This window comes from Scleropages formosus, chromosome 21, assembly GCF_900964775.1.
Source record: "Scleropages formosus chromosome 21, fSclFor1.1, whole genome shotgun sequence".
Classification (NCBI taxonomy): Eukaryota; Metazoa; Chordata; class Actinopteri; order Osteoglossiformes; family Osteoglossidae; genus Scleropages; species Scleropages formosus.
The window spans coordinates 8,660,598-8,685,247 of record NC_041826.1 but is presented as its reverse complement, the minus strand read 5'-3'; the positions used below and the strand labels follow the sequence as shown (position 1 = coordinate 8,685,247).

At 44.4% G+C, this 24,650-nt stretch overlaps 2 protein-coding genes across 5 annotated transcripts; one reads left to right on the top strand and one right to left on the bottom strand.

Annotated features, from left to right (window-relative positions):
- The first annotated feature begins 681 nt into the window (after positions 1–681).
- Positions 682–5,059, top strand: scrn3 (secernin 3). Its single transcript, XM_018729055.2, has 8 exons — positions 682–1,179; positions 1,559–1,715; positions 2,099–2,280; positions 2,534–2,733; positions 2,858–3,070; positions 3,220–3,382; positions 3,536–3,716; positions 4,028–5,059. The coding sequence occupies exons 2-8, from the start codon at positions 1,560–1,562 to the stop codon at positions 4,187–4,189; spliced, it is 1,257 nt and encodes a 418-aa protein (XP_018584571.1). The 5' UTR covers positions 682–1,179; position 1,559; the 3' UTR covers positions 4,190–5,059.
- Positions 5,060–5,139: 80 nt separating this feature from the next.
- On the bottom strand, positions 5,140–24,345 carry gpr155a (G protein-coupled receptor 155a). 4 transcript variants are annotated; one of them, XM_018729050.2, is made up of 16 exons: positions 24,269–24,345; positions 17,259–17,787; positions 16,483–16,882; positions 15,160–15,328; positions 14,847–15,002; positions 14,053–14,136; positions 13,830–13,950; positions 13,189–13,273; positions 12,998–13,088; positions 12,215–12,422; positions 11,423–11,512; positions 10,257–10,390; positions 9,215–9,310; positions 9,057–9,121; positions 8,270–8,407; positions 5,140–6,741 (listed from the first exon to the last, which is right to left on the bottom strand). In XM_018729050.2, the coding sequence occupies exons 2-16, from the start codon at positions 17,680–17,682 to the stop codon at positions 6,528–6,530; spliced, it is 2,475 nt and encodes an 824-aa protein (XP_018584566.1). In that variant the 5' UTR covers positions 17,683–17,787; positions 24,269–24,345; the 3' UTR covers positions 5,140–6,527. The 4 variants fall into 4 exon arrangements, with proteins under 4 accessions (XP_018584566.1, XP_018584567.1, XP_018584569.1 ...); XM_018729053.2 differs by having other exon boundaries at positions 6,659–6,797; XM_018729054.2 differs by having other exon boundaries at positions 6,659–6,794.
- Between the last annotated feature and the right edge of the window lie 305 nt (positions 24,346–24,650).

Genomic DNA, 24,650 nt, shown 5'->3' with positions numbered 1-24,650 from the left:
TAAATACAGAGGTTTGTTCATACATAAGCACTTCCAAAAAACCGTACTCTGAAACATTGCTGCATTACTGCATAAATTGTGCAGAAGCACATTCTTTGAGCAAAAGTGTCTGAGTCTCTTTCTCTAATTTTCAGTACAACTTTCTCAGTGTACAAAATCGACACTGAGCAGGAGTACTTTTCTGGAATATTTCTTGTGGAAGCCAGTATTAATTGCACAGAAAAGTTTACTGTATATTATTGTATACTATAGACTAGTATTGGATTGTGTTATCTTGAGTGACTTATGACGATTTACATTAACTAAATTCTTAGATGCACTCTTTTCTTAATTTCCTCCATTAATTAAATCAGATTATTATTGTACTTTACGGTACCTCACTGCTGCTGTTTACACACCTAAATTCGCAGAACACAGAAATTATTGTCACACATGAAATACTGTGGAAATTCATTGTTCGCCACACACTGCACGACTTTTGGAACTAGTTATACTGCATTTGCATCAAAATGTACGAGTTTTGTCCCGGGATTTCGTCTCAAGAGGCGCCACTGTGATGATTTCAAACCGTACAACAACTCCCTCCCCGGGTCGTGGTGACGTCACACGCCGCTGTCTGTTCAAGACGCGCTTTCCGTTCTCAACCACCAGGGGGCGCACTGTTTGACCTAATACAGGAAACGTGGCCGCTTTACAATATTTTCGACTCTGTCGAAGTAACGAGTGGCGTAGAGTGTGTGACGAGAACAATGCCGTGACTTTTGTCCATATTGCAGCACATTCTCGCGAAACGTTCCGCCCGGAAGTTGGTGCGAATCAGCAGTTCACAGACGTGGGATGCAGTACGTTGGGTGTGTGCGTGCACGCGCGCCCCCACCTGCCCCGGACTCACGAACAGACACACGAGCGCCGCGACAGACGAACGGAAAGTGTCCAAAGGCCGCAATGTCGACACCCGCCGGGACGTCGTTTCCTGCCGACTGAAGCGCGACCTTTGCACCGCCTCTCTGCCGTAAAGCAGCGGCTCTTACTGCGCGCCGTGCCGCCTGACCCCTGTTTCACCCTGTTTCACCCTTCTTCTACTAACTAGCACTCCGAGTGCACTGTCGCAGGGACGGACCGCGAAATACTAGTAGAGTACAACACCATATGATCTGTACCTATCTGCACAGGAAACGGGTGTGTATCTTTCACACGCACACACACACAAGACGACGATGGCGACGCGCGCGGGCGCGCGCGCACACACACTGACTGCTGTGTTTGTGTGCGTTCGTTCACTGCGGGAGACACTCAGCGTATTACTAACAATAGTAATTATTTATTTATTAACCTACTTATCTGATCCCCTTGTTTGTTTAGCTGGGTATCCTTAGTTACTGTCATGTCATGATTTTCAGGTAAGTACTGTTACTGTAGTAAAGCATGATCATGATCATCATGATCATCATGGCACCTGATGATGAGCCTGGTACAGCTCATTTGTTCGGGTACCTGCCTGGATGCGTTGTTTGAGTAAAAGGTCTTGTCCGTGTGCTGAGCATCTCCTGTCCCTCAGGATGTTGCCGTCCTCCTGCGACACCTTTGTGGCTCTGCCTCCGTCCACCGCTGGCCCCCGCATCGTCTTCGGGAAGAACTCGGACCGGCCCTGCGACGAAGTGCAGGAGGTGGTCTACTTCGCTGCTAGAGACCATGGTGCTGGGGACAAAGTGGAGGTGATTCCCACGTTCATCTTCCTCCCCGCAGACGCCTCCCTTCGTTCAGAGCATCATCAGCTTTCGTGTGGACCTGGGTGTAGTATTGTTCTACCACAAGTGACACAAGGTCACTTTGATTTACCACCTAGGCATTGGGCTTCTCCACTTCTTCTTTAATATATACGCTTGTTATAATTATTTTCTAATTATCATCATCGGTAAATTTCATTTAGCTTACTCGTTTACCCAAGGAGATGTTAATTGTTACAGTCAACTTTGTCATGATTTATCCACTTGTATTGCTGGGTATTTGTATTGTTTCAGTTCTGAGTAAAAACTTTGATCGCTACTAGTTTGATGCGAGTGAAGAGTGACCACCACTCTGTGCCTCTCATGCTCAGTGCACGTACATCGAGATCGAGCAGGTCCCGCACACCTACGCCGTGGTGTTGAGCCGACCAGCGTGGCTGTGGGGGGCGGAGATGGGGGCCAATGAGCATCAGGTGTGCGTAGGGAACGAGGCGGTGTGGGGCAGGGAAAGTGTGGACGACCCGGAGGCCCTGCTGGGAATGGATCTGGTCCGGTGAGGCTTCGCTAAATGTCGAAAATGCCAGTTCTGTTGTTCAGGTGGACATGTCATTCTTGAAAACGACCTTTTCGGTGAGGCTGTCTCACACCCCCGATTCCCAGGTTCTCGCACCTTGGCCTTGTGAAAGCCACTATTATTTTAATTGAACCAAAAGAGCGTATACATTAAATTCGTTCTACCTCAAACTATGACATGTCGCTCTTTGACCCCACGAAAGCAGCTACTGAACTGAACCCCCTTCATTTAGACTTGCCCTGGAGAGGGCCGACAGCGCTCAGAAGGCCGTGGACGTCGTCGCGGAGCTTCTCGACAAGTACGGACAGGGCGGCAACTGCATTGAGGACATGAGCGGCTTCACGTATCACAACAGCTTCCTGATAGCAGACAGGAAGGAGGCCTGGGTGCTGGAGACTGCTGGGAAGTACTGGGCAGCTGAACGTATCAAAGGTAACACTAGACTCCACAGTACCAGTGTGTGATCAGGGGTCCCCACTGGCTTAAATGGAGCTTAATAAAGCTGTGTTGCTTTCCTTTGTTTTAGTAATTGCATTTTTGATGCTTTATTTAAAAGAGGGACATCGCAATATTTCCAACCAGTACTCAATAACCACCAAGATAGACAAGGAGCACCCTGAGACGAGGCGGTATGCCAAGAGCCGAGGCTGGTGGGACGGGAAGTCCGAGTTCAGTTTTGCAGAAGTCTACTCCTACAGGACAACGGGCAGAATCGAGGCGTCAAACGATCGATATTGCGAGGGACGCAGGCTTCTGGAAAAAAGCAATGGTATCCGTTTTATTTTGCTGGTTTAGAGAGATGAGGAGATGAAAGAGTGGTGGAGAGAAGGGACATTATGAAATGTCAACTCTGATATTTTCTAGACTGGGAAATTTAGCACCTGTATAGGTTCAACAGTGCTTTTCACTGATCAACAGGACACATCACCGCTGAGACCATGATGGAGATTCTAAGGGACAAAGAAAGTGGCATCAACAGGGAAGGGATTTTTATGACAACTGGCAGCATGGTGTCTGTAGTCCCACGGGATCCGTCCTTGCCGGGTGTACACTACTTCACTGGGACTCCTGACCCAGAAAGGTGACTTAACATAGCTGATCTGCAGAAAATCTGCACTAATTCCACTTATTTTCATGCAGGTCAAAGTGCCATTAAACGTGACTGTAATACTGTAATACATAGTGTGGATAGGAAGTCATGCGACTTACATTGGTTGCCCTGCTCATCACCCAGGTCTGTTTTTAAGCCCTTTATCTTTGTGGAGGACATTAAACAGTTGAAGGAGACTTGCTCTCCAAGCTTTGGGCCGGATGACCCTGTGAAGAAGAAACCACGCTTCCAGAGCAAGCCCAATCGCAGACACCCGCTGTTCTTCAAACACGAGGTGGTGGCTGCAATCATCGAGACCAACAAGGTAGAGCACAGCTTTCTGTAACTTTGATTCATTAAGGACCCTTAATTTATTTGGGCTACATTTTGCCACTCTAGTGGAAAATCCGTTGGACTTCAAACAGCAGATCTTCCCCCAGTTATAAAGGGCAACATTGTTCAATTTTCTGTCAGTAATTCCAGACAAAACCTGTTAAAATTAAAATCGTATTGCAATCAGAGGACTATTATTTGTGAAGATTTTCAGTTTTGCTGCTGATTAGAGTGGCTGTTTCAGATCTGAGAAACTATAGTGGAAAAGTTTTCTTTTTTTTTTTTTTTTTGTGTTTTCTCCAGGATAGAGGTATGAAGATTGTGCAGAATATGAGGCAGCTGGAGAAGGAGAAGATATGTGAAATGGAAAAGTATCTGACAAGTGGCATCGAGGACTCCACATTAGCGGTGCATCTTTTCTCAAACACCACTGAGGAGGAGCTGAAGATATATGGCAAAGCCTAAGAAAACAATTGTTGGTTGTTAATGAATTAATCTGCATTAAACAAGTTAATGATTAAATAGTGCACATTTTCAACTCTTTAGCCTCTAATATAAGATGAAAATAGAAATGGTACAGATAGTACTCCTGATCTGTAAAATTTATAAGGAGCTTAATGAGCTAAAGGGGGTGTTACCTGGTTATTACTTGGATAATTCCAAATGTTGCATTATTGTACGCAAGTGAAATATAACATGAACCGCACATATGTGTTTAAAATGGTAACCAATAAGCAATTTGTCCAAATCACAGTAGATTGCAGTAGGTCAGTAGTTTCACTATAAACATACTTCAGGACAGTAATGTCACAGATACAGAAGATATTGAGGACAAAAGTACTGATTCATCATGAAAGGAATAGCTGTAAATGAATTTGTTTTTACAAGTATTAAAAGAATGAAGACCACTCAAACTGCATGTTTGGTGCATGCATATACTACAAAAAGTTAATATTTACAATGAGAAAAATGTGAAGTTGTCAGGACACAAACATATGTCACTTCAGAGCAAATTTTATTTATGATAAATATTGCAGTGACTGGGTACTAGACTAATGTTACTGCTTTTATTCTTGTAAAGCCTGGCATTTCTGTATCAACAAAAACAGCCTGGCAACAATTTTTGTATTAAATCATCAGACCATTATGAGTTACAATGAAAATGAATTATTTTTTTAGACTAGTTTTATACCTACAGTACTTGTTTTCTTACAACTTGTAAAAACCTTTTAATAGTTCTTACCTGATGATTACCTGTTTTACTGTGTTTAAAAGTGATGAGATTGGAGCGGTAACTGGTTAAAAAAGGCAATACAAAATAAAACGGTAACAGCGGTTTCCACCCCTTATGGCTTGTTTCAAAATAACATGAAATTGTTCTGTAAAAATTGACCATCCTTTTGCCTTACTGATAACAAACATGAGAACGAATCAAGTAGAACCCCTCAGAAATGTCAGCTCTCACCAGTGAGAAACAGAAGCTTAACAGGGCGTCCGTCATAGTACCGACATTACACAAGCAAAACAAAAATCTGGCTTGGTAACATGGTTTACCTGAGTACTTCAACAGGAGAAACATCTTTAAAATGAGTTAAGCACATATTTTCCACATGCAACCTATATCAGTAGCTCTGTTATTAGAGAAATGTGTTATGCTCCCTTACATTTGCCTTTACAAACTCCAGCTGCCTAAATACACCACCGATGGTCAGTGAACACGATGGGTCCTCCTGATTTCTTGCTAAAATTCACTCCATCCTTACAGTACATAACTCCTCTTGGATGCATTGTAACACTTCTAGTAATTATGGATTATGCTTATTACATAGATTATTTAACCTGAACAAGACTTTCTTCCTGAACTCAGAACAGCCCATGAAATCATGTCCATCACCCTTAAACTTGTGGAAGAGGAAGCTCCTTGCCACACTGCACACATGAAGGTTAGTGCTTGCATGAAGAGAAACTTGAAAAAGTTATCAATACAAAAAGGAATTCGGTAAACTTTAAGTGATGGATGAAGTGGACTGGAGTTTACAATGAAATGACAGCAGCATTTTAAATTTCAGTCAGTTTCATGTCATTTTTAGGGTTTAAACTGCAATTAATCCAATGGATGCAATTCAGTGCTGAGCATAAGATGCCTCAATGGTCATAAAGTAACCAATTATAACTGTGACCTAATTCTCATAGGTGTGGAAGAGAAAATAACGCTCAATGACATTAGTGAATACCCCATATGTGAATCACAGGTGCTAATCAGTACAAGACATCATTGCTGGTACAGTGTCACTGTGGCCACTGCCACCATAGCAGGACGAGGTGTGAATCGCAGATATGTGCCCTGCCCGGTGCTGCACAAAACATTTACCCTAGAAGGCAGGTCAATGGACGGAAGCCCAAAAAATGTGTACACCTGCAGCAATGTCCTCAGAGAAGATCAGTCATGAATAGAGAGAGAAAAGGCTACGAGGAGAAGAAAAAAACAAGAATTCATAACATCTGAGCGAGCATGTCCGAGCTCACTAAAGCTGTAAACCCTAACCCTAACTCGTGACCTGTGACAGCTACAGGCATCTGTTTGACATGTTTTCCTCCAAGACGTCCAAGTCTGAGGAAAAACAGTGCAATTGTTCACATTCTTCAGTTCCACTCATAAATTCCCACCATGCAACCAAAGTTAAAAGCAGCTACTCGTTACGTTATTCGGCTACGTGCCGGACAGTTACAGACAGTCCCTGCAACCCTGCGCTAATCCAGTTGTCCTCCCATGCGTGAGAGGTGCACACGCCACATCCTGGTGCTACCTCGCCAGCCTGCCGCCCTCCGTGAAGCGGTAGTGCAGGCTGTCGTCCTGGAAGCCGACCTCGCGGGCGACGTGTTGGAGCACCCCGCCCTGCTCCAGCTGGGTGCCGTAGAGCAGCCCCTCACCCCGGTCCCGTGCCACTCCCGCCCTCAGCAGCCACTCCACCAGCTCGCTGCCCAGAAAGGTGCCCACCACGGTCCTCTCTCCACACCTGCGTATCAAAGGAAGGATTCACCCACTGGGCCGGTTAGGCTCTCACCAGAGCTGCTAGGCAGGGGAGGAGAAAGATGAGAGAGAAAGAGCAGGGAAGAGGACAAAGGGGGAAGAGACACATAAGAGGAGCTAGAAGGAGCAGATACAAAAGTGCAAGCATGAGCAGGCAGGCAGAAAATGAAATGCGTTACACTGGCTCCTCAACTCACAAGCATTGCTGGGACCGAAAGTCTGCTCATTTCGTTCATAACTCCAAATTCGCAATTAACAGAAGTTTCATAATACAAATGTTCATTTTATTTATCTGCTCATTGGGGTATGTAGAAATCCTGAATATACCAATGATAAATGTAAAAAAAACTTTGTTAAAAATACTTTGGAAGACACTTTTTCACTGGTATTTCACATTTTAAAATACATATTGTAAGACTTTTTGAAAATACTTAACTCCAATATAGCTTGAAACGAACACAGATTTTAAATGACTGAAAATAAAGATGCATGATGTCCACAGACTGCTATTCAGCCCTGATTGTTGACCAGTTCATCCCAAGAACGTGTGAACGGTTGTCGTTTTGTTATTAATCGCAACACTATCGCTAGCAGACAAGAGCTGTAAACATGTAGAAGTGAGCTGACTAGAGATGGTTCCACATTATTGCTCTGAGTACACTTTACTGCCAGCTATGGGCCAAGTGGGTAAATACAGGCTAAATGTACTACAGGTGTTTCCCAATTTACGATGCGGTCATGTTATGTGCCGCAAAACCCATCGTAAGTCGAAAATACATTTAATACACGTAGTACACACCCCTGCGTGACAGACTGGGAGATGCGGATCGCTGCCGCTGCCCAGCATCACGAGAGAGTATTGCTCCGCATATTGCTTGCCCGGGAAAGAAAAAAAGAATCAAAATTCGAAGTAGAGTTTCTACTGAATGTTTATCGCCACCATCGTAAAGTCGAAAAAAACCGTAAGTTGAACCATCGTAAATCGGGGACCACCTGCACTACCAACCCATTTTAGAAAGGAGAAGAAAGTTCAATAAAAATACATTTCAAAACCTGGAAGAAATGTTTGTCTTCAAATATTTGTCACCTGACCATTTGTAAAACGAGGAGCTCGTATTTTCTTTTGTCTCTCCTGACAAATAATGCAGTCCCATCATGCAACATTAAACCGACATACATGATGTAATGTTTACTTGAATCAGTCCCATCATGCACTTTGCAAAAAGCCTACATCCTTGCTTTTCCGCATAATCTTAAAATAATTAACGCAATTCGAATGAGTAAAAGCTTTGGCACGAATAAAGCCGAAAGGGTCAAGTGACACAGCTGTAATTAATTAATTGTAATTACTCACAAAACACTTACCAGTCTATGATGGGCTATAATGTATCATATGGGATGGGGCTGCTGAGCAATTGTTTCTACTAAACAGAGCCTATGAGGAGAACCACTCTGATTTCGACCCATAATGCAACAGTGGAAGAAAAGTGAGACAGATGTTACTGAACCCTTACCTCCTCTTCTGGACGATGTCCTGCACGCACTGGTCCTTGTGGTACCTGATGAACTGCGTGCACGTCAGTCTGATCTCCTCAGGAAGAGCAGCCTGGGGCTCTTCCACCCTCTCGCGCCCTTGCCACAGACTCGCCAGCCTGGACACGCAGGAGCAATAAGCATGTTGAGCATGCTGAGCATTGTGGGAGCACCACTGATTGTACTATCGAATCATTAATATTATTATTGCCATTGTTACTGTTTATTTGCATATGCTGACACCTTTTGACAAAGGCACCTTACAATGCTAGGTACGCTACACTTACAAGTACCTACCCATCCACACAACTGAACAATGTAACCCACATGCAGAGTCACACACCATTACGAGTCTCCAGTTTGGAGAAAAAACATGCGTCTTTGGAAAGTGGGGGGAAACCAGAGCAGCCAGCAGAAATTCAAACAACACGGTAAGAATGTGTAAACTGCACACAGACTGAACACTTGTCCAAGTCTCACAGCCCAGACACTGCGGGGCACACATGCTACCCGCTGAACCACCATCCATCTCATTTATTTAGCATGATTCTTTAACCCGGAGCAACCCACATGGGCATTATGGCAAGGTACTGCGGGGTTAAATGATTATGGTTGGGGAACATAAGTAGTGCCACCTCGCTGCAAAACTATATTATATAAGAGCATGTTACACTTCAACAGCTGAGAGAGCTGAATAAAAACCACCCAAATAAATCCAAAGGCTCAAAAATGGAACTGAAGCTACAGCAATAAAAAAAAAGCGCTTACCTTTTTTTGAATGGTATTATAATTAAATGCTTGTCCAGTCCAAAAATCCCAAATGAAATAAAGCCCTTTGAAGAGAGAGAAGAGCAGCTCATTCACTCTGACTTTCGTGTAGCATTCATCACCAGATGGTTAGGACAGCTGGACAGTTGGACGTATACCTGTCCATAATTGGCAATGGCACAGAAGAACTGCAGCTCTAAATAGAGGCTCCCAGGGTCTCGGTTAAAGAGCCACCACAGACAGCTGGACAAGTTCTGAAACACAACAGAGGAAGCTGTGTGCTGCGGCTGCTGCCAGTGTGTGTTTCATTAACACACAATGGTGCTGCTAACACACAGCTCAACCACACACACGCACATTGACTGAAACTGCTTGTCCTGAGTGGGGTCGTGGCGAGCCGGAGCCTAACCCGGCAACAGAGGGCGTGAGGCCAGAGGGGGAGGGGACACACCCAGGACGGGACGCCAGTCCATCACAGGGCACCCCAAGAGGGACTCAAACCCCAGACCCACCAGAGAGCAGGCACAGGCCAAACCCGCTGCGCCACCACACCCCCACAGCTCAACCAGCAATGTTAAATTAACTTGAAATAAGTTAGGGAGAAAATACTTCTTGTTACAGTTCTGTTCATCCATTCTGATTTTCATAGCGTGCTCTTTTATCTATGTGTTTATTATAAAACCCGCTCACATGTCTTGATGCTAGAGGTCACATGATTTTTCACGGTTTCTCACAAACAGATTTTTCTATATATAACTTACATAAGAAATTATGGTTAATTTTTTGAATGCTCGTGAAATTTATATTTCAGATCAAAAGATAAATATGAGGACGAGTGCAGAATGTTGGCTTTTTAGTTCTGGGTAATGTTTTTCCATACAGGTTAAATCCGTGTTGAAAAATATCATTTTTGCCCTCTCGCTGTCTGGATATATGTATCTATATATGTACCTGCTTAAGTATGGGCATAAAGTATGTATAGATACATTTCTGTTACCACCTACATATTAAAAAGCGTCACTGCATCAGGCAATTATACTACAATGACACATCAGTGATGTCCACTGGGGGCCATCGTTATTCCGATTTCATATGCTCTACTGCACATTTGTAGTCATTAACCAAGTAAGTATTTTATATGTTTTTAGAGAAATTATAAGGGAAACACTGATGAGGTTCGGGGGGGCTGATGCGACTCACAGCCAACAGGCTAACGGTGAGCAGCAGGCAAAGCAGCGTGTGGCGAGCCACCTGGCGATCGGCCGCTTGCTGCAGGCGCTCCTCCTCCTGGACCAGCAGGCAGTGGGGCGACTCGCACGGTGCCGTGCACTCACCTGGAAGGGAGACACACACGGTAGAGACACCGGTTACTGGCAGCGCTTGCCGGACGGACACACACACACACACACACACACACACACACACACACACTCCGTGGACACATGGGACACCTGCCCAGGGAAGGGCAGTTCCACCAAATGTCACGTCACATTCACAGATGCTTGTCACACACGTAGGCTGACAGCGGAAGCTGTGCACATGGAGGAACCCGTTTCAGAGAGAGGAACTGAAAAAGACCAGAATAGTGTGGCCATGGCTTAGCAGAGCAGCCAAGTAACAGTACTTGTTTGTACCGTACGCACTTAACAAAATACGCTTGTTTTTGGCAGAAACCCTCGAGAAGCCAGACAACGGTGCTGAAACCACGCTTATGTCATACAGAAAAAGATAAGTGCAGTTGCCCACGTGTCTCCTTTAACTGGAAACTTACATAAAGGACACCAACAACAGTTCCAGAAATTTCTGAAAATACAAGGTTTGTTTCTTTAGATTAACTATTTTATGTATTATTATTATTATTATTATTATTATTATTATTATTTATTATTTTATGTCCCCTGGGTATTTAGATGACACCCTGTCCAAGGTGACTTACAATGTTAATTAACTTTACAATAATTTCAACATTTGTAGAACTGAGTCATATTTACTGTACCAGCTTGATTAAGGGTACTATAGGAGGGAGGGGATTCAAATTACATTGAACCCCAAATTAAGTCAGTACACATCACTTCCAGAATTTCAAACATAAACTACAGCAACTTCTTACCCTGGTTTTAGAATAAAAAATTACATATTGCATTTCATTAGTGGCTATAGTAATGCTGCCAGCTCTTTATTTGCAGAAGTGGCTGCTGTATTTGTAAAAACCAGGGACAGCCCTGACAAGGAAAAAAAATAATATTCCGAGTTTTTAAACTAGTCAAATAAAGGAATGTAACTTTGTATCATACGCTGAGTTTTTCTGCATGTTACAGTGAGCACCTTTAAGCGCAAATGAGCACAGCGGTGAGTGGGTAAAATACCTGGCTGCAGGCAGGATGTGTCGTTCACGTGGGTGCTGACGATCATGTCGGGCATGGGCTGCGGCTGAGCGCACTCACACATCTGGCACTCTGACAGGACATACACAATGACATGAAGACACAAACAATGCCGCTGGACATCACAGCGACGCTGTCATTTATGAAAAACATTCCACTCACCGAGTTCGCATGATCACAGTCTGGACAGAAAAGGCAAACCGTTTCCCTTGTCCCCCCATCTAGTTCATCCCATGAAAGAAGACTCATGTTGGTGTTTAACGCACGACTTCTGGACGAGAACTCACTCAAACATTATAACATTAAGAATATATGAATGCTATATTTACATTTATTCACTTAGCTGATGCTTCTCTCCAAAGAGCCTATTTTATTAGTATTTATTATTTACCCATTTACACAGCTGGGTGATTTTACTGGATCAGTTTAGGGTAAGTACCTTGCTCAAGGGTACTACAGTCAGAGATGGGGATCAAACCTGCGACCTTTGGGTCCAAAGGCAGCAGTTCTAACCACTACACTACCAATTTTTCCCTGATATCATTCACAGTCATTCTGCTTTAATTATCATTTTAATAATCCTTCATACTGTGCCTGTGAAGTAATCCATTTATAATACTTTCACATTTTTTTTTTTTTGAGACCGTCTCACGACCTTCAGGAATACCCTCAGCACCCTCACTTGGGTCACGACCATGGGTTTGGGAACCACTGCCTTAGACCACGTGTGTTTACAGGCACCGTACACACAACCATCTCGCTAGCACACAGTACCTCCATTAATGCAGCCTCCTCTTGTCCCTGACTGCAAAACGGTCTGGTCCTCCAGGTTGTTTTCGGGCTGCAGGTCTTCTGTGGTGCCTGAGGTGGAGCCCCGTTCGAGGACCTGGTAGCTGAGGTCCTGGGTGCCCCGACTGAGACCCATGAGAGAGCAGCCTCCCAGCAGGATGCTGCAAGACTGCACCACTGCGGTGCTGATGATCTGGCAGAGCGACAGGAGAGCAGTGTCAACATACACGGTGCAGCCTGCAACACAACTGCCCAGACAGTATTTACAGTCATGTGACTCGAACCTCATTTCACATTTTCTTTGCATGGTGTTAATCACCCTATTGGAGAAAAAAATACACACTTGCATTTACAGTTTGGCTTCAAGGTATTTTTACATTTACATGCATTCATTTAGCAGACGCTTTTCTCCAAAGCGATGTACTTTACATCTCACAGAAAATACAATGTGTGCATTACATCAGCAGAAAGAGAGACGAATGTAGATGCGTGATTCTTAAGTGCAGTTAGTTCGTTTCTTTCCACCACATGAATCAATGTACATCACACGAATAGCTGCATAAAGCCTTATCCAAATATCGACGATTCCTTCCTAGTATATATATAATATTTGTTGCATTTTTAAACATAAACTTGGAAATTTCTGTTTAATCAAACTCAGCAAGGGAACCTTCACGTTAAACATTCAGTGTGCAACAGCAGCGCATACCCATGTGAGGCACAATGGTTCAACAGAACCCTCTGGGCCTCCTCAGCCTGCGCTCGTACCTGAGTCCGTCCGTAGAAGAAGGCTGAGTCAATGGTGCCAGGCACGCTCTCTGCAACTATGAGCAGGATCCCCATTGTGAGTGCTGGCACTCTGCAGAAAGTCACGGGAAGCTTCACTTTGAGTAGTTCTCACACTGACCCCTGTCCCCACAACAGCCCGTGACACTCTGGAGAAAGGGAGCAGCACCTACCCCCAGCCCAGGATCGGAAAAATACCAGGGGGGACAGTCATTTCATTGTTCTTCTTCATCAGGACGAGGGACAGAGATATGAGACCTGAGACACAGACAATGTGTGGAAAGACAGTGATTGATTATTACTACAGCTATTACTATGATATAAAACAATGAAGCTAAAACACTAATAATAATAGCAATAATACTAATAATGATAATAATAATAATAAATGGCTGCAAATGTTTAGCTGAACTAAATTATGTAATTTTTACTCATTTACAGTGAGGTATATGACTAGAGCATTTCAGGTCTGAGGAGCTTTGAGGAGCACTCCTGTCAAAGGAACCATATCAAAGATCCTAGACCAGCAACTTTCAGGTTAAAAGTGTCTGTCTCACCCACTATAATCCATGATTTCCCAGTACTATTGCCTGTTACAGCAGGGTATTTATACCAGAGTGATTCAGGGTAAGTACCTTGCTCAAGGCTACTACAGCAGGAGCGAGGATTCGAACCCAGGACGTCTTATCAAGGCGATGGTCCTAACCTCTACACGACCTGCCGTCCCAGTATCATTGTAGTTATTTCCAAGTCACTCTGTGTAAATAAGTTTGCCGTCTCTAGTCCGTTAATGACGAATGCACATGCAACACACCTGTCCACACATAGGTGCTGTAGAGAGAACCGTACAGCAGCGTGAATGTCAACACCTGTCCAATGAAGTTGTCCTGCTTCACGATGAAGTTCCACAAGATCATGCCAATGCAGACCAGAAACTGGGAGGAAGCGAGGGGAAAGGGTTAAAGTGTCGCAGGTGTGCATTGCGCTAGCGCTGTGTGACGTGGCATGGAGTCCTGTGCCGAATATCGTGGCCTTGCCTGCGCCAAAAACAGGTTCATGGCGAACATGTGCGGAAGTCTCTTGAACTTCTTGCTCAGGAGCATGACGGCAATGGTCCAAACCTGGAACGTAGAGACAGACAGGGAGCCTGATGGTGAGTTTCCACTTTGTTTCTTCCTATGCACAATCTTTTTGTGCTGCTTTTTCTATTCACTTCTCAATTTATGTTGACAATATACCGGTTCACTGACTTCCTCAGTGCCTTGCAGATATGAAGGTCTACATTTTGTTACTGTCCCAGTGACCTTGAGCCAACAGAGAACCGTGTCAGAGAAACTTTGGTATGAAATCAAATCTTCCCAGCTTCCAAAGAGTCTTTCTTTTGCTCAGTTCCTCGACAAATTAAATGGTATATTTAAAATATTTTCTTTTTACTCCTGACTCATAACTGCCATGGAGACAGGACATTTAGACACTAGAGCACAGTGCACAGAACCACAAACTCGGGCTGTTCCGCCACTTTATTCTTGGTTCCCTCACCCCTCCGCCGCGGACGGCAGTAAGAGGGAGATTGCTGCTGGCCCTTCCTGTTACACCCATTCATACACGTTCATCTCTTAGTTTGCCTCTCTTGGTACCACAAGTCTACTTCATGAGGCTGATGCTGTGTGGCTTGAGTGAGACTGGGCATGCTTACAGCATACTTGGGGAAATGAAAACCAAGCGGGTAGAACAGAGGAGGAAAAAAAAAGAAAAACAGCAGCATCCGAATATAACCAAAGCCAGTACCAGTTTCACAACGACATGCAGGAGGACAACAAACACTCCTCACCAGAGCAACTAAACTGACGATACTGATGTTGAAACTGACGTTCTGCAGCGCAGTCACCAATGGCTTTGGGTCCATCCATGGGATTGTCAGTAACCAAGCGGAGACATACATAATAGGTGCGGACAGGAATGTGCTTATTACCATCCCTGAGGTAATCTGCAGATGGGAGGACAAATATTTGGTTACGTATATGTTTGCAAAGGTTGCAAAAGTGCCGGGTAAGCATAGCGGGAAGTCTGCGAGATGGAAAGTCCTTGAGTCATGAGCTTAAAAAAGTCAGCTTTCATGCACTTTCATAGCGTCTGTGACTCACAACTTCAAGTTCCATGTTGTACTGGGAGGCGTAGATAGCCACACTGGGGGCTGTGGGGAAGACGCCATAGAGAAATGCATAGTTGGAGAGGCTGGTGTGGTTTTGAGGACTACTGCTGTTTGAGTCCAGCAGCTCCACCATGTCCCGGCAGATCAATGGCATCACTAACCTGGAAGGGAGAGGACAGAAAAATTGAAACGCAGCCACAAAATTGCGTTCCCACCTGTATTCCATCAAAGCCAATGAAAATCAAAACAAGAGGAAATGACCGGGTCCAAAAAACACTCTCAGTGGTATTCGCAGTGATCTAGTCCCTCACCTTCCAGTCATATCAAAGCTAAAGTTTCACACAAAGCCAACCTATAACCTGATCTCTAAGCTTTGGCTTATGGAACAGTGACTCAAAGATTGTTCTCTTGACTTCTTAAGAAATTGCAAATACATATTTTATTCCTAGTGCAGGAAAGGCAGGAATTTATTAACCTTGCCCATGCACCTGCCTGCTGGGTTATGGTAATCCCTGAGTCTACAAACCATAAAGAACAAGAGGAAAGTCTATTAACCTGGTTGATTTAGGTTTGCACAGCAACAAACATGTACATATCATAGAAAATAGCTGGAGGAATCAGTAGTGTCCACAGCTCTATCTGGTGGTATCTGGTCAGGAAAGCTTTTGGGGGCTTTTTGAATATTGCAATGATCTCTGATGGCTTTTGTGTTGTGTAATTATATGGCACACCAATAAATATTTAGTTTTAGAAGTACACTAAGCAATGTCAAGTCTTTGAGTCAAACCCTACAGGAGTTCAACAGCAACACAGCGTGAAAAGTGAAAATTCTTTGCAGAACCCAAAAGTACTTGAAGGAATGTGGTCCAGCTTGTCACCCTGTTGAATATGTCATTGAGCAACAGGTGAAAAATATATGTATATGGGATCAGCTAAAGTTCAGACCTGTGTGCTGTCCTATCCTCGCAAAATGCTTCATTAGAAGCAGGCATGACTGAAAAACAGCACACAGCTTTAAGAGCTCCGCATTCCTTGAGGTTCACATTTCCTCAGTTCAAGGGACACACACACGCGCGCGCGCACACACACACACACACACACACACACACACACACACACACACACACACACACAGATTCCTTTGTAAAGACTTTAATTAACACTGTTCTCCTGACTTGTGTCATACGTTGGATTTCATTTTTATCTTTAGCCAAAATACCATACAATCCGGGACACTCCCTACTTGGCTGGTAGTGTTCCAAGAACCCAGCCGTTAAAGACTTAGTGCTTTGCCCACCACTTCCGAGACACTCACAATTTAGCAGTGATGAGAAGAATCAATGCCACCACAGTAGACTTGGTGAACTTCCTGAGTTGGCCCACCATGGACAAGCCCAGGTAGAACAGAGCCGCCCCGCCGAAAGAGTTTGCAAGGCCATCCACAAACTCCTGCATGACAACAGGGATCTTGTGGCCCAGCAGAAAGTGGGAAACAAGGCCAACGACCACCATGAATACAATGGGATTCTTCAGAACCTGCAGGATCACCACGCCCACAATCCGCAACTTGTTGTGCTGTTGGTCCTGACTGTTCCGCCACTTCTGGATCTCACAGAAGGCAAACCCAATAGGGTTGAGGATCATGAGGGACACCGGAGCCACCAGGTAAATGTACTGCAGGTACTCTGGATAGGTGTTCTTGTACAAGGCCTCCACTGAACATGAAATGAACAAAGGAGACCGTGACAATAAAATAGGTACAGACAAATTAATAAAATCCAGGTAGTTGGAAAGGATGAATATTATATCCTTCCTGACAGAAAAAATAATCAGACTGCCTTGTTGTACCAGATAAGAGGATAGTAATTTCAAATTTTAGGTTTAATATCAAAGGAAATCCTTTGTTTAATGTTGAACATTAGGTTGACACTAATACCTGGCTCTCTGGCCAATAATAGCACATTGTCCTTACTCACACAATGTGAAGCCTACACAGTCATGAGCGACAGCAATGAATGAAAGACACACTACTCACCAGCTGGGTGAGCAACGTCATTCAGTGGGATATCAGTCAGTGACGGGACTACTCACCAATCGGGTATCCTAAAGCAAAGTCATTGCTTTGAGTGGCGAATATGGAGTAAAGGCCGGCTTTACTGAAGCGACTCTCTGGGCCGGCAACCACCAGAGTGAGCACGCACACAATGATGAACACTGACACCTTGGCGATGAGGATGCTCCAGAGGAAGGACCAGACGACGTTGCCAAAGTCCAGCAGCACCATGTTCTTGAAGAGGAGTGCCGGCAGGGCAAACTTGGACACGAAGTTGCCCAGGCCTTTGGCCTGCGTGGACGTGATGATGTTGGCACGACCTGCCACGTACCCACACAGGATGATCCCGAAGCACTCAAGCAGTGCAGGGAAGAGCTTGTCGATGGACATGGCTGTGGGGGACCCAGAGAAGCTGTGGGAATGGTTGAGCCCATAGCGGCTGCCAACTGCGTCCCCTATCATGGCTGTGGTTATGGACCCTCAGGGACCGGCGCTGCTGTATGACGGCGATGATGGTAACGACAACATCGGCCACCACACAAATCCGACTCGCTGAAGAATGAAAAACTGGAACAGAAGATAAAAAAGATGTCTTTTACCATGCTCCTCACTGGACTGACAGCAATCCACATTTGGCCTAGCGACAAAAATTCTAAATGGGATTATCTGGCTCAACTTCTTCACTGTACTTTTTATTAATGACTGAAAACTCAACATTCTGAGAGAAACTGTAGCTGCCAAATACCTAAATAAACAACATATAGTCATTTTTTTCAAAGCACCCCTTCCTGAAATGAACATGCCTATTATACGTAGGAACATATTACATAATATATTGTACAATATATACAGACAGTTGGTAGTTTAGTGGTTAGAACTGCTGAATTTGGACCCAAAGGTCACAGGTACAAATCCCACCTCCTGCTGTAATACCCTTGAGCAAGGTAATTACACTAAAATTGCTCCAGTAAAATTACCCAGTTGTATAAATAGGTAAATAACTGTGAGTAGCTTAACACCGGGAATTGCTTTGAAGAAAAGCGTCAGCTAAACAAACAAATGATGAGCTATACGAAGCCTGACAGTCATTTAGATGTGCCGTATACATTCACACTAAGCAATGCAACAGCGCTTACACAACACACAAAAACGGCACAACTTTTTCATCCTTAAATTAATTTACATCACGAATAACGGATCAGCACAAAATGCTGTGTGTGGTGTTTTCACAGAATGGCGGGGAAATAGAGGGCAGAGTCACAAGCGCTGTCAAGGTAGAGACCCACATTGTCTTGCTCAAAGCGGCCCCACACACACACACACACACACACACGCACACACACGCGACAGGCAGCGCGCAGTGTAATCCTATAACTTGTGCAAGGTGCTGCTCACCCCAGTTTGCATAACTGCTGCTTTGTATATTTAAACATCCATTTTTCTCTATATGTTGGATTTAGTTCTTAACAACATAACGTGCAATTTCTCTTCAAATGCGCCGTGAGCGCAAAACACGCAACGAGGCCACAGTCACTCACTCTGCCGTGAATTCTTTGCAAAGGGCGCATGCACTTTGGTGAAACTAAAACTCAGCAAACCGCTGAGGGAGGAGCGAAACGTGTGGCGCAGCAATGCGTTTGATCGCAACTAGAGCTCCTACTGAGGTCAGCTGGGCTGGGTGTCCACTGCAACACACTACCCACTTGTTCAGACACGCGGTGTAGAATGTGGTCTGGAGTCAGGTCTTTCCTTTCTCTTCCTGCAGGCTCGCAGCATATGGAGGGCTCCCCTCTACACAAACTCTACATCAATTAATTAAAGTAATTATTAATTAAAGCAAAGTTATTTATTGAATTACAAACCCCATTTCCAGAAAATTTGGGATATTTTCTAAAATGCAATAAAAACAAGAATCTGCAATTTGTTAATTCTCTTTATTTAACTGGCAAAAGTGCAAAGAAAAGATTTTCAATGTTTTCACTGAGCAACTTAATTATATTTTGTATATATAAACAAGGGGTGCGCGGCGGTGCAGCAGGTTTGGCCAGGTCCTGCTCTCTGGTGGGTCTGGGGTTCGAGTCTTGCTTGGGGTGCCTTGCGATGGACTGGCGTCCCGTCCTGGGCGTGTCCCCTCCCCCTCCAGCCTTGCACCCTGTGCTGCTGGGTTTGGCTCTGGCTCGCCGTGACCCCACTCGGGACAAGCAGCTTCAGACTGTATGTGTGTGTGTGTGTGTGTGTGTGTGTGTGTGTGTGTGTGTGTGTGTGATAAATAAATTTAGAATTTGATGCCTGCAACATACTCAAAAAAAAGTTGGGACAGAGGCACATTTACCACTGTGTTACATTACCTTTCCTTTCAATTACACTTTTTAATTTATTTGGGAACTGAGGATACTAATTGCTGCAGTTTTGCTAGTGCAATTTCTACACATTCTTGCTCGATACAAGACTTCAGCTCAACGGCGACCACCCAACGGTCTGATTCTCATCTTCATGCCATGCATTTTCAATAGGAGACAGATGCGGACTGCTGTCAGGCCAGTCAAGCACACACACTCTGTCTACAAGGCCATGCTGTAGTAGGATGTGCACAATGAGGCCTGGCATTGTCTTGCTGTATAACCATGGACTTCCCAGGAAAAGACGTTACCTTGATGGCAATATATGTCTTTCTAAAATCCCAATATACGCCTCCGCGTCAACAGTACCTTCATACATATGTAAGTCACCCATACTGTGGGCACTGATGCACCCCACACCATCAGAGATGCTGGCTTTTCCACCTTTCACTGATAACAGTCTGGATGGTCCTTTTCATCTTCGGCAGGGAGGCATCGATGTCCATTTTTCTCGAAAACGAGCCGAAACGCAGACTCATCTGACCACAGCACACGTTTCCGCTGCCTTTCGGTCCATCTGAGATGAGCTCGGGCCCACAGAACTCGGCGGTATTTCTTGATAGAATTGATGTATGGCTTCCTCCTTGCACAATAGAGTTTCAGGTTGCCTTTCTGGATGCAGTGGCGGCCTGTGTTAAGTGACAACGGTTTTCCAAAGTACTGCCGAGCCCACGTGACTATATTTATCACAGCAGCGTGACGGTTTCTCACGGAACGCCGTCTGAAGGCTCGAAGGTCACGCACATTCTTTAATGGTTTCTGGGCTTGCCCTTTACGCACTGATATTTCCCCAGATTCCCCGAATCTTTTCACGCTATTACATTCTGTAGATGGTGAAAGATCTAAATCCTTTGCAGTCTTGTGTTGCAAAATGTTCTATTTCAGCTGACTGACAATTCTCGCACAAAGTGGTGAGCCACAACCCATCATTGCTTTGGTGGATCCTCCTTTTATACCCAATCACGACACCCTCGCCTGTTACTAATTAACCTGCTTATTGTGGAATCTTCTAAAACAGCGTTACTTGAACATTCCATAAACTTTTCACTCTTATTTTGCTTCTGCTCCAACTTTTTTTTCAGTGCGTTGCAGGCATTAGTACTAAAGTTGTTTACATTTACAAAATACAATCACGTTGGTCAGCCAAGACATTAAAAGTCATTTCTTTATACTTTTGTCAGTTAAAGGAAGGTTAAAGAGAATTTACAAATTGCAGATTTTTGTTTTTATTACAGGGGGCACGGCGGTGCAGCAGGTTTGGTCGGGTCCCGCTCTCTGGTGGGTCTGAGGTTCGAGTCCTGCTTGGGGTGCCTTGCGATATACCGGCGTCCTGTCCTGGGTCTGTCCCCTCCCCTCCAGCCTTGCGCCCTGTGTTGCCGGGTTAGGCTCCGGCTCCCTGACACCCCGTATGGGACAAGCAGCTTCAGACAATGTGTGTGTGTGTTTTTATTGCATTTTTGAAAATATCCCAACTTTTCTGAAAATGGGGTTTATATTTTTATGTATTTATCTGTTTTTTTTTTATAATTATAATATAATAACAGAGCAATTTTAATTATTAAATTACTTCTCCAGTTAAACAAATTTTGCCTTTTCTTGGTCTCAGCGGCAAGGTTTTCAGGTGTTCATCAAATCCAGGACCAGGGCCTGAAGACAAACCTCCATCTTGAGGACGGCTCGTGTCTGGGAACAGTGCACTTCTACCTGTCCCCTCTCCTCAGAGAAGAAAGTCGAGTGGCAACGATCTCACACACACGTGCGGTGAAAGACCAGGGGACTGTGCCTCAAGATAGAGCAGCTGACATGACAGCACTGTCATACAAAGGCATCAGTTTTGCCCCTGGCGAGGGGGTGTTGGGCCTCCGTCTATCTTGAGACAATGCAGATCTGCCAAGTCTACACCTTTTTTTTTCACTAAACTACAGGCAGTCCCCGGATTACGAATGAGTTCCGTTCCTAAAACATACATAAAAACTTAACGTAGAAGAAACATTAAAGAAACTTTTTTTGCTTTTCCATTGTTCCTTGGCGTTTCAACTTTTTCCGATCGCTTTATTATTTCCGCTTTAGTATCAGTCGTGATCGTTTTCATTTTCTTTGATGCATAACCATCACTTGCATCACATTTATGCTTTGGTGCCACGGTTAGGAGGGCAAAATTGTTTTTCAAATAAAGCCAAATAAAGTAACACAAGACGCTGTTAACAGAAACGTGGTTTGACTGAAAAGAAGGAAGTCTTTGTCCTACTTCGGGCTCACGCGCCCCGCCCACAAGCCGATGAACCGCTGTAGACGCATTATGTTTTGACGTGAAACGCAAAGTAGCGCCCGTTTGTTATTACAAATCATTGTATGCAACTCGAATTTTTAATATAGTAGGCTTTACGGGGAGCGGTTCGTAACTACAGGTTGTACGTAAGTCGGACGTTCGTAACCCGGGGACTGCCTGTATACACAAAGTGAGAAATGTATATTTAAATAAATACTTTTTCAATTTGCAGGCAGTTGCTATGTATGCAGGTTTGTGTTTTTTCCCCCATTGCTAGGCAGCTTGTTCATTCTTTCGTGTTCTTCATCGAGTCCTTTGTGTCTGCTGTGCCTCTTTATGATATTTCATTGTTCAGTTGACACTTATCAAAAGTCACTAGCAAATTAATTGACATCTGGATATTTCATATGGGCAACTCACTTTAAGTACAGTACCATGCGCAAAACTACCATGGTTTCATGCTGGGGGAAAATACAAATACAAGCAGAGCTGGTTGGCTGCTGTGTTTGGTTCACCCTGAATGAAGCAACAACCAACTGTATCGGCCCAAAATTTAATGCCACTATTTCTGTTAGGATTAGTTTTTAATCTAAGAGGTTGCAAAACTGGAACTTCTTCTGAAGTATTTTTCCTTGGCTGGTATGTGTCAGGTGTGTGTCCACTCCCCTCTGAAAATTGTGGCAAGAACCAGAGGGAATTGCAGGATGCTATGATGCAGGAACACGCGATGTAAAGGTGCTGGTTATACTTACTTCACCACCAGAGCTTCCAAAACGCTGAACACTGCAGCAACTTCTTTTACAGAGTTTTAAACTTTGTTTTTATGGCTTATTAGAGAGTTTCCCAGACAAAAGCAGTTTACCGACAAAGAGGGAAAGTCGCTTCTGGCTACAGTTCCTGTGCTCCACATGATGTGGCTGAATCTTTGACAGCCTCTTAAACTCGTCTTGTACTTTTAAAAGGTTATTACTTCATTTTTTACACCGTGCCCTAAGCCGCACAGCTGCTAGGCAAATGCACACTCACTAGACGTTTCTCTCACTTGCGAAATCCCTGCAACTTTCTTAACATGGGGAACCACTACGGACACGAAGCTCTGAGAAACGAAAGACAATTAAAAAAAAAAAAAGACTGAGAAAGACCTTATAAAACTCGTTCAAAATCAGGTTACACAGCAAAGCCCGTGTAATCCCGTTGCTTTAATGGCACAAACATGAAAGATTCAATAAGAGAAGACGTGTGTGAGGCGTTCATCCAGCCAATGCATATACAGCTGTGCCTTTCCATCTCCCCCCTCTTATATCCCTAAACCCCTATCTACCGAGCACGACTGGGTTTCTTGCCAATTTAACTGTACCTGTTCATAAATATGTATTGTCAAAATAATGCTGTCATTAGTTTTCACACGTACTGCATGTATTCGCATTGCAGTATTTCAGGGAAACGGAACATTTGCAAAGAGGGCCACGGGAATATTTTCAATTCTTCACATCTCATCTGCATCATTGTTACACTAGAGCATGTTTAAATTATGGGCGCTAAGGGAATAAAAACAGGGGGTGGGGGGGATCCCTGAGCTCTCTGCAGTGTGTGAGAGCAGTGAGTGACCTCTCCACCTGAGGTCACCCTCCAGCACGAGCTCAGGCCACACTGCTCGCTGGGTCACTTTACCATTGGTGACAGAGCTCGAGACGCAGCAAGGAGGTGCGCGTGAAGAGGTGAACAGCAGGTCGAGCCCGCGTGTAAAATCAAAATGTGCCAAAGCTAGTCCGCTCCACGAACCAGTGAGTGCAACACACGGCGCTACACAAACCGACATGATGATTCACCATGACGACTCGTGAAATCGGAGATTAAAGATTAAAGAATGAAGAATGAACAGTGTTTTTTTTTTTTTATGATGTTTACTACTTTGTGCGCTGCGCTTCTGGTCGGGAAGAGGTTTGAACGCCGGGGGCGCGCACTTGTAAAGCGGAAGCTGACACACAATTCACACATGCACACGCACACACACACACACGACATATGAATTATAACGCAGATATGATGTATAAGGTGCAGTGCCGTTCGGTACCGGGCCCGAGTGGGTAAATAAGAGCTTAGATATAACACGTCTCACTCTGTCTGTGTGGTGGAGCTGCTGCCATATGATAAATTGGCGTGTGTGTGTCATAATCGTTACCCACGGACAGCGCTAACCCGTTATCACAGCTGCCACAGTGACACTCGTGTTTACAAGATGGATTACTACAAAAAAACAGCTCCCTTTTCTATTTTATTTCGATTTTCCCCACACCTTTCCAACCTGATACACGTTTAACTGTTATCTGCTCACACCGACAGCAGCTGTGAGTTGGGAGAGGTAAATAAACGCACCTACCTCCTTTACCGGTGTGTGGCTAGTTCGTTAGCAGTGCCGTCACTGCACATCCGAACGGCTGACAGAAAATGACTCCGAAGACTGACAAGTACATTAACCAATCAGCGATCAGTTGTGTGTTGACTGGTATAGATTGGCCAACCAGTGACGAGGAGGGGTGTGCCCATGTGCTTAGGAGCAACGTTCTGAACTCACATGGACTTCGCACGTGGTGGTGGTTCTGCGACGCCGATTACTGGTTCGTTATTAGCGCCTGTAATAATCCGTCGTAAATGTGTTACGTGAATTTTCATTGTTTTGTCTATTGTGGCGCTTTTGTAATTTCTTGGCGGATGTTTGTTCTACGGTGCAACAGTCAAATAAATCGGACGTTTGTTGAAAA

Bases quoted from the DNA above. Each gene is read 5' to 3' on its own strand.
- scrn3 (XM_018729055.2), top strand. From the start codon at position 1,560: ATGTTGCCGTCCTCCTGCGACACCTTTGTGGCTCTGCCTCCGTCCACC. The intron at 1,716-2,098 runs GTGATTCCCACG...TCTCATGCTCAG, and splicing joins GTGCTGGGGACAAAGTGGAG to TGCACGTACATCGAGATCGA. The intron at 3,717-4,027 runs GTAGAGCACAGC...TGTTTTCTCCAG, and splicing joins CAATCATCGAGACCAACAAG to GATAGAGGTATGAAGATTGT.
- gpr155a (XM_018729050.2), bottom strand. From the start codon at position 17,682: ATGATAGGGGACGCAGTTGGCAGCCGCTATGGGCTCAACCATTCCCAC. The intron at 10,391-11,422 runs GTATTTTACCCA...TCTCCCTTCCAG, and splicing joins CACATCCTGCCTGCAGCCAG to GTGAGTGCACGGCACCGTGC. The intron at 6,742-8,269 runs GTAAGGGTTCAG...TTTGATACGCAG, and splicing joins GACATCGTCCAGAAGAGGAG to GTGTGGAGAGAGGACCGTGG.